At 43.2% G+C, this 15,039-nt stretch overlaps 1 protein-coding gene across 1 annotated transcript in view; it reads right to left on the bottom strand.

The window, feature by feature from the left end:
• Positions 1-1,007: 1,007 nt before the first annotated feature.
• Positions 1,008-15,039, bottom strand: part of LOC123994384 (apoptotic protease-activating factor 1-like) — a 60,053-nt gene continuing 46,021 nt past the window's right edge. Inside the window, exon 27 of the mRNA XM_046296903.1 lies at positions 1,008-3,711. Within this exon, the coding sequence (XP_046152859.1) occupies positions 3,565-3,711 (147 nt within the window). The 3' untranslated portion in view covers positions 1,008-3,564. The remainder of the gene's footprint in view (positions 3,712-15,039) is intronic.

Here is a 15,039-nt window from a genome sequence, read left to right as displayed (position 1 = left end):
AACTGGGACATTTTCAGCTTCCAGTTAATGTGTACAGATCTTTGTGATGTGGGGCCGTGCATCATCCTGCTGAAACATGAGGTGATGGCGGGTGATGAATGGCACGACAATGGTCCTCGGGATCTCGTTACGGTCTCTTTGTGCAATCAAATTGTCATCGATAAAACACAATTGTGTTCGTTATCCGTAGTTTATGCCTGCCCATACTTTAACCCCACCACTACCATGGAGCACTCTGTTCACAACGTTGACATCAGCATACCGCTCGGCCACACAACGCCATACACGCTGCAATCTGCCCGGTACAGTGGAAACTGGGATTCATCCGTGAAGAGCTCACTTCTCCAGCGTGCCAGTGGCCATCGAAGGTGAGCCTTTGCCAGTCAGTTACGACACCGAACTTCAGTCAGGTCAAGACCCTGGTGAAGACGATGAGCACACAGATGAGCTTTCGAGACGGTTTCTGACAGTTTGTGCAGAAATTATTCAATTGTGCAATCCCGCAGTTTCATCCCACGTGGTCTGTGGTTGTGAGGCCAGATGGACATACTTTCAATTTCACTAAAACAACGTCGGAGGCAGCTTATGGTAGAGAAATGAACATCCAATTCTCTGGCAACAGCTATGGTGGACATTCCTGTAGTCAGTACGCCAATTACACACTCCCTCAAAACAAGAGACTGTGGCATTGTGTTGTGTGACAAAACTGCCCGTTTTAGAATGGCCTTATACGTAATGATTATGCTGTTTAATCAGCTTCTTGATATGCCACAGCTGTCAGGTGGATGGATCATCTCTGCAAAGGAGAAATGCTCACTAAAAAGGATCTAAGCAAATTTGTTTGTGCGTATGGAAAATTTCAGGAGTGTGTTATTTCAGCTCATGAAACATGCGACCAACAATTTACATGTTGCGTTTTTTTTGGTCAGTGTAGATCAAATACTACCCTATGCTCTGGACAGGGAACATCAAATGATTTAATGACAAATGAAGAGAAATAAGCCACCTGCTGTCATAGAATGTTTTATTCTCTAAGGTATTATAAATTACACACCACACACAAGCACTTTACCATAACAGTATTCATGTCCTGAGATCACCTCGAGACTTCACAGATTTGATTGACAGGGAGAGACCTCCTCTGATGATTTACTTGCACACTGAGTTTAAAGCACCAATAGGTTAAGAGCACATGTTCTGACATCAAAAACAAGGCCCAGATTGAATACTTCGAAAACACATCCTTCCCTTCAATAATCACAGACTTTAAATGACTCTGGATTGTCAGCCATGAAGTGGAAGCAATCGGTCAGCTATTCAATAGAGTCAGATCAGAGATGAAGTCAAGCAATGATGGAAGGAAGGAAGCAAGGAAGTAAGGACGCATTGTCAAAGTATTGGAACAAGGCCATGTTCTTGATACAGACCACAAGAGAAAAATTATAGTGCCTTTTTACAAAGCTCACTAGAGTGTGGATCAGTAATAGTAAGAAAACTAAATGTATGAAAGCAAGATGTATACAATAAAAAATACTTTGTACAAAAAAAACAGTCTCTAATGATATAATTAGTGTATAAAATGTCCTAAACAGTTTTGAACTTGATAGTAAACATAGTCGACAGATGCTATTCTGACAAATGCCTTTGGTAAAGGTTTGAATTACTCATTTGCTCTGGAAAATGGGCTGAACCAATACACATGTTTTATGCATTTATGGCAGTAATGTGATTTGTTGATAACATTGCAAACCAGCCAGGTCACCTGTTATTCAAGTCAGTATTCGACGTCCATCCAAGTCTGAAGATGTTGGGAGATGACGTGGAAACCAGCCACTAGGGGCAACAGTGAGCGCTGTTACCTTCAATAAAGTTTCTGATTTGCTAGGGCGTTGTGGACAGGGATGGCGGATGGGGGAGAAGCATCTCCCTCTGATTCCAAAGGTTGCAAGTTTGAATACAGCAATAGAAAGTGAAGCCTAACCCAAACCTTATCCCTTACCTTAACAATTCTGTCAATAGCTAAACTTAAGAATATGGAGTTAATGCCTGGACTTAACCTTAAACACTTTCAGAATGGACGTTTGAGAGACATGGATGAACGTCTAAATCTGACGTGAGACTGAGCTGGTTGATGCAAAGATCCCTATCATTTGGACCTTTCCTTTGCTTTCCCACATTTTCCTTAGTACATGTCCCCTTAAAAACATGAAAGCTGGAATCCTTAATGGTGAAACAGCCACGTCCATTTGTGATATTACAACAACTAAGAAGTTACTGGAAACAACCAACAGTTCTCCCCCTCAGACATCAGTGCATGTGCAATAGGAGAGCACAATATGTCCTGCTATTAGTTTTACCATGCTGTGTGACGCTCCTCAGCCCGGACAACAACAACAGTAGTGGGTCGACTTCCCCATACTGCGGACTCCACCTTTAAGGCTTTAGTTAGTCCAAATACGCAGGTTTAGACCACTACATTTTTACATTTTAGTGAACAGACGCTCTTATCCAGAGCGACTTACAAGAGCAAATTAGGGTTAAGTGCGTTGCTGAAAGGCATAAGAGAGATGTTTCACCCAGTCGGCTCAGAGATTCGAACCAGCAACCTTTAGGTTACTGGCCCAACGCTCTTAATCGCTAGGCTCCCTGCCGCCGAACTTCACAGGGAAAAATACATGTACTTTGTTTAAGACGACAGAACACAATCATGACCATTTGCAGAGTGCCACGACATTAACAAAGCAAAAGACTCATTCGGGCACTTAGAAATACAAAACCAATTCACTGTGGTTGACAACATCACTGTAGAATCACAACAGATAATGCTGGTGCATTTCATTATAGCATAGATTTTCCTAGTTAAAAAGAGCATAGAAAAATCTGTCCATTGCATGCGATTTACCCCAGTGCAGTAAGAATCAAATGCATTTTGTCTATGGTCCCCTGATACAATAAGAAAAGCAGAATATTTCATTTTGTCAGGGTATCAATTTTGTTGTGATTGTGTGACTGTTGTGTTATGCAGAAGGCAGAGCAGGAGAAATGATGTATTTTGTTGTGATTGTGTGACTGTTGTGTTATGCAGAAGGCAGAGCAGGAGAAATGATGTATTTTGTTGTGATTGTGTGACTGTTGTGTTATGCAGAAGGCAGAGCAGGAGAAATGATGTATTTTGTTGTGATTGTGTGACTGTTGTGTTATGCAGAAGGCAGAGCAGGAGAAATGATGTATTTTGTTGTGATTGTGTGACTGTTGTGTTATGCAGAAGGCAGAGCAGGAGAAATGATGTATTTTGTTGTGATTGTGTGACTGTTGTGTTATGCAGAAGGCAGAGCAGGAGAAATGATTGTCCTTTAGAAGATCTCCTGTTCTTCACCTACTCTGATCTGAGAACGCAGGCTAAAGCAACATGGCAGATGACTAACGGACATTGGCTCTCACCCGTCTGGCTCTTTCAGATCAATGCAAGGAGAGGAGACGAGAGCTATTTCCATTATTGAGCTACGCCCCCTTTAGACTAATGAGCTATAAGTAAACCACTTTAGACTAATGAGCTATGCCTCCTCATTCCACCTTCTTCAGGATGTAGAGGATTCCGATATTGTCGATGGTGACGAAGGTGGAGAAGTCAGGTGACACGTGGATCCTTTTCAGATTGGCTCCTGTCGGGTAGAAGGTCTGGAGGGCCTCTCCTTTCTCCACGTTCCACCACTATGAGGGAGAGCAAGAGAGAGAGCAGGGGCAAGAGGGAGAGAGAATGAGAGAGGGTGAGAGTGACAGACAGAGAGAGGGTGATCAGTTGAAGTGTCTCTCTAAGCTCCTACCACTGATGTACAGTACCCTGTAAGAGCCCTTCTAATGAATAGATCAGTGATGCAGTTTGGTCTTGTCAGCCACACACACACTTTTACTAACCGATTCTGTTTAATGCGACCTGCTAAGCTGTCATTTTTTCATTGAAGTTCCACCTCTCAGGAATCCACTATCAAAAGGCACCAAGTCAATCATATCAAGTGTGCGCGCAGGAGGTGTCTCAAACGAAGACATGCCAATCTTCCACATTTCCCAGAATAATATTCATATTCACTCTTTTATCAAGCCAATGAAAACAGACAGCATCATCAAACCACTTATCTCCCTGCAGAACATATTTCCACTTCCTCAATTCCATTAGTGGAAGGGAGAAACCTAGCAGCTTCTAAGACCCAGCTGTTATTGTGGGTCTGAGGAAAAACCAGGACAAGTAAGACTGTAAGACCCAGCTGTTATTGTGGGTCTGAGGAAAAACCAGGACAAGTCAGAATAATACCCAGCTGTTATTGTGGGTCTGAGGAAAAACCAGGACAAGTCAGAATAATACCCAGCTGTTATTGTGGGTCTAAGGAAAAACCAGGACAAGTCAGACCCAGCTGTTATTGTGGGTCTGAGGAAAAACCAGGACAAGTCAGACTGTAAGACCCAGCTGTTATTGTGGGTCTGAGGAAAAACCAGGACAAGTCAGACTGTAAACCCAGCTGTTATTGTGGGTCTGAGGAAAAACCAGGCCATGTCAGACTGTAAGACCCAGCTGTTATTGTGGGTCTGAGGAAAAACCAGGACAAGTCAGACTGTAAGACCCAGCTGTTATTGTGGGTCTGAGGAAAAACCAGGACAAGTCAGACTGTAAGACCCAGCTGTTATTGTGGGTCTGAGGAAAAACCAAGGACAAGTCAGACTGTAAGACCCAGCTGTTATTGTGGGTCTGAGGAAAAACCAGGACAAGTCAGACTGTAAGACCCAGCTGTTATTGTGGGTCTGAGGAAAAACCAGGCCATGTCAGACTGTAAGACCCAGCTGTTATTGTGGGTCTGAGGAAAAACCAGGACAAGTCAGAATAATACCCAGCTGTTATTGTGGGTCTGAGGAAAAACCAGGACAAGTCAGAATAATACCCAGCTGTTATTGTGGGTCTGAGGAAACACCAGGACAAGTCAGAATAATACCCAGCTGTTATTGTGGGTCTGAGGAAAAACCAGGACAAGTCAGAATAATACCCAGCTGTTATTGTGGGTCTGAGGAAACACCAGGACAAGTCAGAATAATACCCAGCTGTTATTGTGGGTCTGAGGAAACACCAGGACAAGTCAGAATAATACCCAGCTGTTATTGTGGGTCTGAGGAAACACCAGGACAAGTCAGACTAAGACCCAGCTGTTATTATGGGTCTGAGGAAACACCAGGACAAGTCTGTCTCCGAGAGAGTGTATGCAGCGTCAATTGTTGCAGAATCCTTGTACCATCGTGCTCAAGTACACACATACATTCTCACACGCAGACACATGTACGCACGCACAAACTCACCAGACACAGAAATATTAATGAATCATACAAACTCCTCAAACACACAAAAGGGGTCTCATTTTCCATTCCCCTGCAAGTACAGCTTGCAAATGAGGCCCCTTCTGTGTGTTTGAGGAGTTTGTATGATTCATTAATATTTGTGTGTGTGGTGTGTCTGACTGTCTGCCACTCTGTACCCCCCTATCTCTAGTCTATGAGTGTGAGGCCCATGCTGTGTAATGGCTCGGTCCGTACACTACAAACCTCTGCAGGGGTTTCGGCCACGGTCTGTGGAACACCAACACCACTGTGTGAGCAGCGTATGGAGCAGGCTGCAGTGAAGTGGGGTGACTGAGCTCCATAGGAACTCAAGCTGACTATTCTAGATCTATGAAGACTGAGGAGGAGGGTCTCATTAAAACAAATAGGAGGAACAACAGGATGTCTGTTTTGACTTAATGAGGTATGTTTCTGTGGAGAAGAGAGGGAGAGATGGGGGAAGGAGAGAAGGAGAAGGTCCGGTAGGCGATTCCCTTTCAGATCCCTGTGTGTCACTCACTCACTCACTCACTCACTCACTCACTCACTCACTCACTCACTCACTCACTCACTCACTCACTCACTCACTCACTCACTCACTCACTCACTCACTCACTCACTCACTCACTCACTCACTCACTCACTCACTCACAGAGGTTACATAACCATGCAACACAATAAGACAAAGGTCTTCAATATTTAACACCACTAAGATCTCTCTCTCTCTCTCATTTTATTCTCTCCCCCCTCCTTTCTTTCACACTCCCTCCATTTCCATATAAATATTTGGAGAAAGAGGAGAGATAGACAGTGAGGCGAGTTAATAAATAAACCCTGTACTGCAGCTGTAAGACTGCTGATTCTAATCCCAGACTGGGCAACACAGATATGGACCGTTGGATATAGATAGTTACTGCTTTCAGCAATGCTCTCAACCCTAGATAACTCTAGGTAGTGCTGCACTTGGAGTGGTGTGTGTGTGTGTGTGTGTGTGTGTGTGTGTGTGTGTGTGTGTGTGTGTGTGTGTGTGTGTGTGTGTGTGTGTGTGTGTGTGTGTGTGTGTGTGTGTGTGTGTGTGTGTGTGTGTGTGTGTGTGTGTGTGTGTGTGTGTGTGTGTGGCCTGCCTGTTGACAACAGAGAAGGTTTTTGTAGTAACAGATGGATATAAAAATAAAGTACTATTCTTCCTATTTGACAGATTTCCGTGATGGAGGAGGTGGTACCACATACTGAGAGGAGAGAGAGGAAGGGAGGGAAGTGTGATTAAGTCTCAGAGGAAAGAAAAACAGCTCCCCCACACACACTCATGGGCGCACAAAATTCCTTCTCTCTCAAACTCATCAATCTCTCTTGTAAATATCCTTTGATCGAAAGACAACCAAGCAAGGGATGAGAATAAAGACAGACCACCAGCAAGGGATGAGAATAAATACAGACCACCAGCAAGGGATGAGAATAAAGACAGACAACCAGCAAGGGATGAGACTAAAGAGACCACCAGCAAGGGATGAGACTAAAGAGACCACCAGCAAGGGATGAGAATAAAGACAGACAACCAGCAAGGGATGAGAATAAAGACAGACAACCAGCAAGGGATGAGAATAAAGAGACCACCAGCAAGGGATGAGAATAAAGAGACCACCAGCAAGGGATGAGAATAAAGAGACCACCAGCAAGGGATGAGAATAAAGAGACCACCAGCAAGGGATGAGAATAAAGAGACCACCAGCAAGGGATGAGAATAAAGAGACCACCAGCAAGGGATTAGAAGCGACCGAATAAAGAGAACGAGAATGACACAGAGGAGAAGAGAGGACTTAACTCCACATCCTCCAAACTCTAACCCCAGAGAGAGAGAAAAGAGAGAGAAAGGAGAGAAAATGTGGTTCCTGCTAAAGGCATCAGCATGCTTCAGTTCGGCTGATGCCTAGCCGAATACACCTAGCCGAACACGGCTAGCTGAACCGAACGAGTGTGCTCGCATACTGCCTTGAAAGACCTATGCTTGAAAAAGGAAGAAAAAGCAGAAATAGTACTGTTTGTCCATTTTGACATGCCGTAGCCAGGATATACTTCCTCAAAATAGTCTGAATTAATCCAAGAAATCCGTCATTAATTTTGACGTTTTGCCGAAGAGATCTTAGTCATGCAATTTTACATCTAAGATGTTTGGTGCAGTATTTTTATGTGTGTTGGGGACAGTGTGTCCATGTGGGGTACATGACGCGGGGGAAGACAGGGGCAAGGGAGGGAACGAACATGACAGGGACATAGTCACTGTACTATAGGTACACACAGACACACACTACAAGAGGAGCCTTATTGGACAACGGTCTAATGACCACCAAGAGGATACTGCAGTATAAGTCATGATGGAATGTCTGTGTGTCCTCTATAGAACAGATGGTGCTGCTGATATGAACACTATTACTGTGCTGCCATTGATTTATGATGGTGTTAGCGAAGCAGAAAGATGCAATGTCCTGGTGTGTGTGTGTGTGTGTGTGTGTGTGTGTGTGTGTGTGTGTGTGTGTGTGTGTGTGTGTGTGTGTGTGTGTGTGTGTGTGTGTGTGTGTGTGTGTGTGTGTGTGTGTGTGTGTGTGTGTGCGCACATACGTGTACTGTAAGCTGTTTTTGTTTGTGTGCGTGTGTTTGTACTTGGGTGTGTGTGTGTGCCATCTTGAGATCTCATGAGTTAGAAAACTTTCCAATCCAACAGCACAGCTTGCTGCCCCCTCCTGCCAAGTCTTCTAAAATTAACACTGATGATGATGATGATGATAATATCTGCATGGATATACTAATATAGAATAACAACCAGTCTAACACACACACTGACTAAATGTGTTAGTATATGTACTGTGTGTGTGTCTAGTGAGTATTAACTTATGCTAGAGTGCATACAGTACACTAGAGCCTGCGTGTGTCAGTATGTTAATATGCAGGCGTGTATACTGAGAGTATGTGTGTGTGTGTCAGTATGTGAATATGCAGGCTTGAATACTGAGAGTATGTGTGTGTGTGTGTCAGTATGTTAATATGCAGGCTTGTATCCTGAGAGTATGTTTGTGTGTGTCAGTATGTGAATATGCAGGCTTGAATACTGAGAGTATGTGTGTGTGTGTGTCAGTATGTTAATATGCAGGCTTGTATCCTGAGAGTATGTTTGTGTGTGTCAGTATGTTAATATGCAGGCTTGAATACTGAGAGTATGTTTGTGTGTGTCAGTATGTTAATATGCAAGCTTGAATACTGAGAGTATGTTTGTGTGTGTCAGTATGTTAATATGCAAGCTTGAATACTGAGAGTATGTTTGTGTGTGTCAGTATGTTAATATGCAAGCTTGAATACTGAGCGTATGTATGTGTGTCAGTATGTTAATATGCAGGCTTGTATACTGAGAGTATGTGTGTGTGTCAGTATGTTAATATGCAGGCTTGTATACTGAGAGTATGTGTGTGTGTGTGTGTGTAGAAACAACCATAATCCAGTCCACTGGAATGAACTGGCTGTGACAGGTGCTTCCAGCTTTTGCAGAGCTGAGCAGGTCTGTCTATTGAAGCTGCCCAGGGAAAAACTCAGACTTACATGATAGAAACACAGCCTGCCTGGCCCAGTCACAACACAACAGAGTGTGTGTGAGTGAGAGAGAGATAATTGGATGGGAGAAGAGAGAGAGAAATAGGGAAAGAGAGAGATGGAGAGGCAGGTGTTTATATGTGGATGAACAATCTAGCTCTTGTCCAACTCCTACAGGCTCTGGGACAAGGTAGCCACAGGAAAGGAGATGGAGGGAGAGAGATGATCAAATAAAAGGTGAGAGAACTGTGGGTGAACTAGGTGAATACCAGTACACTGTAGGCCTATATTACAACTGTACACTGATGTCCCAAATATGAACACCACCTCCCTCAATGTTGTCCTCAGAACAGCCTCAATTCATCAGGACATGGACTCTACAAGGTGCTGAAAGCTTCCTTAGGGATGCTGAACCATGTTGACTCCAATGCTTCCTACAGTTGTGTCAAGTTGGCTGGATGTCCTTTGGGTGGTGGACCATTCTTGACACACACGGGAAACTGTGAAGCGTGAAAAACCCAGCAGAGTTGTAGTTCTTGACTCAAACTGGTGCGCCTGGCACCTACTACCATAACCCGTTTAAAGGCACTTAAATATCCACCCTCTGAATGGAACACACACACAATCCATGTCTCAGTTGTCTCAAGGCTTGAAAATCCTTCTTTAGCCTGTCTCCTCCCCTTCAAAACCTGTCTCCTCCCCTTCATCTACACAGATTGAGGTGACATCAATAGGTGACATCAATAAGCTTTTACCTGAAATCACCTGGTCAGTCTGTCATGGAAAGAGCATGTTCTTAATGTTTTGTACACTCAAGTGTGTGTGTGTGTGTGTGTGTGTGTGTGTGTGTGTGTGTGTGTGTGTGTGTGTGTGTGTGTGTGTGTGTGTGTGTGTGTGTGTGTGTGTGTGTGTGTGTGTGTGTGTGTGTGTGTGTGTGTGTGTGTGTGTGTGTGTGTGTGTCAGCACCCAGAACCAAGCGGAGAGAGAGGGAAACGCTGTCTGACACAACAGCTGCATTATTCAACAAAGGCTCCACCCAATGAAATATTGATGCAGTTAATTCTTTAACTCCTCCATCTCTCTCATCCCATCCTCCCTTTCTCTCCCTCGGAAAGGACGGCAATTGTCTCAATTTCTATATGCATATGTACTCTCTGTCCTGGCAAGGCCGTGTGTGTGTGTCTGTTTCTCTCCTGTCTCCACCTACCTCTCCCACTCTTCCCTAACCCTCTACCTTTGTGTGTGTCGGTCTGTCTGCGTGTCTGTCTGTCTGCGTGTGTGTCTGCGTGTGTGTGTGTGTGTGTCTGCGTGTGTCTCTCTCTCCACCTACCTTTCCCTCTCTTCCCTAACTCTCTCCCACATCTTGCCTCTCCTTTTCTCCATCTCTTCCCGGGGTGTATGGTATAACATGCCCCCTCCCTCTCCCACAGACAAAGACAATTAGCCCAGGTTTAATGAGAGGAGCATCGGAACAACAGGCTTTGGGGGGGATAAATATTTCACTATATCATGTTGTGTTTACGCCATGAGCCTGAGAAGAGATATACTGTAGCTAGGCCAAACTCAGGGTTGCCAACCAATGGCACCCTATTCCCTTTATAGTGCACTGCTTGGATAGGGCTCTGGTCAAAAGTAGTGTACTATAAACGGAATAGGGTAGCTTTTGGGACGTAGCAAAAGCTGAACAAGGCTAGATCACGGCTCTAGCTGAAGAAGAAGAAGAATACTTTATTAGTTCAACCGAGACAGAAATTAGTCTTCTGCTTTTACCAAACCGCACGGTTTCATCGCTGCTTGATGAAAGATCTGTCTCTCTGTCTGTCTGTTAGAGACCGACTGTCTGCACTCCTAAACTACCAGTCATTTTGTACCGGACAGATCATGCTTTACACATTAGAACGTATAGATGTGTGTGTGTGTGTACGTACACGCAAACACACGTTAAGTTGGAGAAGCTGGAGCAGAGAGCAGCCAATGAGCAGTTTGGGTGGTCCTTACTCAAGGGAACGGTGACAATAGCTGACTCTTTCAAAGACCGAGATGTAGCTTTTGATCTTGGAATCAGAAAAATATGAACACACAAATATAATAACTGTACTGTGTCTGATCATAATTCTATCCGAAATACACATTTAATGTATACAAAAACACAAGCCTAAAAGCAAAACCTCAAACAACAAAATCACAAAAAACACCCATCCCAAACCCACGTACACACAAAGCCACCACATAGCACAAAACTGTGATTTAAAGTATGGGATGTGACAGGTAGTGTGCGTGTATTTTTAGAGGCATGTCTCTGCGTGGAGTGTGGCATGGCTCTCCTGCAGCTTCTCTGTTGGGAACTATCAGTACGTGGTGTTATGGCTGGGGAGGAACAACAGATCTACACTGACAAGGTTCTCTCCTACTGACTCGCTCCACCATGTCTTATCGGATGACTTCATCCAATCTCTTTACCGACATAGACTGTGGTGTAAGAATGCTGTATCTACAAGCATTAGAAAATGCACCGTTGTCATGGGAAGGCAACGGAGAGCCTTTTTATTACTAAACTAGGTGTTTGTGACGTTACATCGGGAGACTTGAACGGACCAATCAGCATAATATACATTTCTCATCCAATATTGTTAGCCAACTGACTATTAAACATTATTAACAGGGTTTCAGCAACAAGATATTTACAGATGGATTATTTAGCTTTATGGGGGACGTAGATCACACAAATGACCTCCGTCTCTCGCTTTAACTCTCACCCTTCTCTATGATTCTCTCCCTCACGAATATACTCTTTCTTTTCTCCCCCTTTCCACCTCTCCAGGGGAAGGTCATATTAACCTTGACGCCTCTCACTCTCCTCATTGGCCACCTGGGTTTTGTTAGCACACATTTAACAACCATAACACACACACACACACACACACACACACACACACACACACACACACACACACACACACACACACACACACACACACACACACACACACACACACACACACACACACACACACACACACACACACACACACACACACACACACACACACACACACACACACACACACACAGAAAGGAGAGAGAGGATCAGAAAGCTCTCATTTTATCCAATTCTTACCCCCGTTCAGAAGCTAATGATGAAGGAGAGAGAGATTGAGAGAGGGGTTCCAATGGGGAGATGAAAAGTGAAAAAACAGAATGAAGACCTGAGAGAAAGGGAGAGGGAGAAACAGACAGAGAGAGAGAGAGAGAGACACACAAAGTGAGCGAGTAAAAGAGTGAGAGAAAGACAGAGCGAGAGAGGAGAGATACCATTAGTGTGAGAGACGTCCTATGGGGAACAGAGAGATGGAGAGCAACAACAGTGAGTGTGAAAAGGTGAGATAAGGTTGGATGTCTTCTCTTCGTCTTCAATCACCGAGAGAAGAGAAGTGAGGTCTGACAACACTACCGACAGGCAACTGCCTTCATCTAAACTCCTCACATCCATCTACAGTACTGTGTGCGTGTCTACGTGTGTGTGTGTGTCTGTACACGTGTGTGTCGGTGCATGATTCATGTGAGAGTACCTAGGGAAATGAATGAAGGTTAAATGAGGATGGTATGAGATCTGGGGATAGGTTTGATAAATGTGGGTATATTGAGAAAACAGAACATACAGTGTCTTGAGAAAGTAGTCATACCTGTTAACTTATTCCACATTTTGTTGTGTTACAGCCGGAATTCAAAATGGATTAAAAAATAAATAAATGATCACCCATGTACACGCAATAACCCATAATGACAAAGTGAAAACATGTTTTAAGAAATGTTAGCAAATTTATTGAAAATGAAATGCAGACATATCTCATTTACAACCCAACTTTGTAGATGCACTTTTGGCAGCAATTACAGCTTTGAGTCATTCTGGGTAAGTCTCTAAGAGCTTTCCACACCTGGATTGTGCAACATTTGCCCATTATTATTCTAAAAAAATTGTTCAAGCTCTGTCAAATTGGTTGTTGATCAATATTAGACAACCATTTTCAGGTCATGCTATAGATTTAAGTCAAAACATTAACTCGCCTTTCAAGAACACTCCCTGTCTTCTTGGGAAGCAACTCTAGTGTAGATTTAGCCTTGTGTTTTAGGTTATTGTCCTGCTGAGTCTAGTGGAAAGAAGACAACCAGGTTTTCCTTTAGGATTTTGCCTGTGCTTAGCTCCATTACGTTTCCATTACATTTCTTTTTTATCCTGAAAAACTCCCCAAGTCCTTTATGATTACAAGCATACCCATTACATAATGCAGTCATAACTATGCTGGAAAATATGGAGAGTGGTACTCAGTGCCAACTCGTCATTTAGGGCATGTTATTTTGGCATCAATTCATGTCACATATCAGCAAACGATGTAAAACATTTTTTTTTAAATAATATTGAGTTAATGAAGCCGCATACAAAACATGGTCTCTTTCTGGAGTAAGGCAGCTCCAAAATGCAGGCGTTTCAGCCTAGCTCAGTGCTTTCTGTGGTGGAGGGGCAGCTAGCGGAATATACAGAGTGTAGGCGTTGGTAATCTTCTTTAGTTGTGCCGTGATTGGCTCAGTGGTCTGTCACTCATGGGAACACTACGTCACAGCAGAATCTACAGGGAAAGCTAGGCAATTTAAGTGCCCTTGGGTGCTGCCATAGATTTACATTAGAAGGGCATATTTAAGAAGGCTCAAGGTCATTGGCCACAGATAAAATGACATCAAATCACGTTATATCTACCCTTTGATTGGATCATCTTACTTCAAAATCTTAGCTAGCAAGCTAGACAAGCAGTCATCGCCATGAACCACGTCGACAATCTACTGGAAAATCATTTTCCATCCTTGCAATATGAAGATAAATTATAGATTTTTAAAAAAGGTATCGGTGCTCATTGGCCATAAAAATTACACAACAAGTCGGAAATCGCAAATTAAACAATGAGTGGTTTGGAAGGAATCAGTAGCTAAATGCAAGCGTTGCAAAGCAATCACCATTTTGCTTCACCTGCCTGCTATTTGGTGGAGAGGGTGAGTGGTCCAAGTCTGGGTTTAAGGATTTAAATAATCTGTCTGAAATGGTCTCTTTTCCAAGCTTAAAAAGATAGTCACCCGCAACACCATGGGCCAGAAAAGGTTGAATACATTAGCCATGCTGTCCATCCAGCATGACTTCTTCCGTGTTTAAGACAACTGGGAAAAAACTAGCTCCAACTTGGAAATTACATTTTGAACGGTCATCCAACAGAATTCCACACCAGGAACTCGGGCCTCTTTCTAGAGCTCCGACCTGAAGATCACAGACATCATGATTCAACCTTCTTTGTTTTTTTAAAGAGTTCCCTTTTTTTTTAAAAGCACATTTGATGACAAAATGTGCCCACAAGAAGGACCGCCACACCACCTTTCTGTTCAAGTAAGCACAACAACGGTCCAAAGATTAGCTCATGTGCTTTTATTCACGAGGAAGAGATACTATATAATGTTGTAGGGTCTGTAACCATGAGGAAGAGATACTATATAATGTTGTAGGGTCTGTAACCATGAGGAAGAGATACTATATAATGTTGTAGGGTCTGTAACCATGAGGAAGAGATACTATATAATGTTGTAGGGTCTGTAACCATGAGGAAGAGATACTATATAATGTTGTTGTGTCTGTATAATGTTGTTGGGTCTGTAACCATGAGGAAGAGATACTATATAATGTTGTAGGGTCTGTAACCATGAGGAAGAGATACTATATAATGTTGTTGTGTCTGTATAATGTTGTTGGGTCTGTAACCATGAGGAAGAGATACTATATAATGTTGTAGGGTCTGTAACCATGAGGAAGAGATACTATATAATGTTGTAGGGTCTGTAACCATGAGGAAGAGATACTATATAATGTTGTAGGGTCTGTAACCATGAGGAAGAGATACTATATAATGTTGTTGTGTCTGTATAATGTTGTAGGGTCTGTAACCATGAGGAAGGGATACTATATAATGTTGTAGGGTCTGTAACCATGAGGAAGAGATACTATATAATGTTGTAGGGTCTGTAACCATGAGGAAGAGATACTATATAATGTTGTTGTGTCTGTAT

This window comes from Oncorhynchus gorbuscha, linkage group LG14 (genome assembly GCF_021184085.1).
Source record: "Oncorhynchus gorbuscha isolate QuinsamMale2020 ecotype Even-year linkage group LG14, OgorEven_v1.0, whole genome shotgun sequence".
Taxonomy (NCBI): Eukaryota; Metazoa; Chordata; class Actinopteri; order Salmoniformes; family Salmonidae; genus Oncorhynchus; species Oncorhynchus gorbuscha.
Note: the sequence above shows the minus strand (reverse complement) of the source record. Positions and strands in the feature narration are given on the sequence as shown.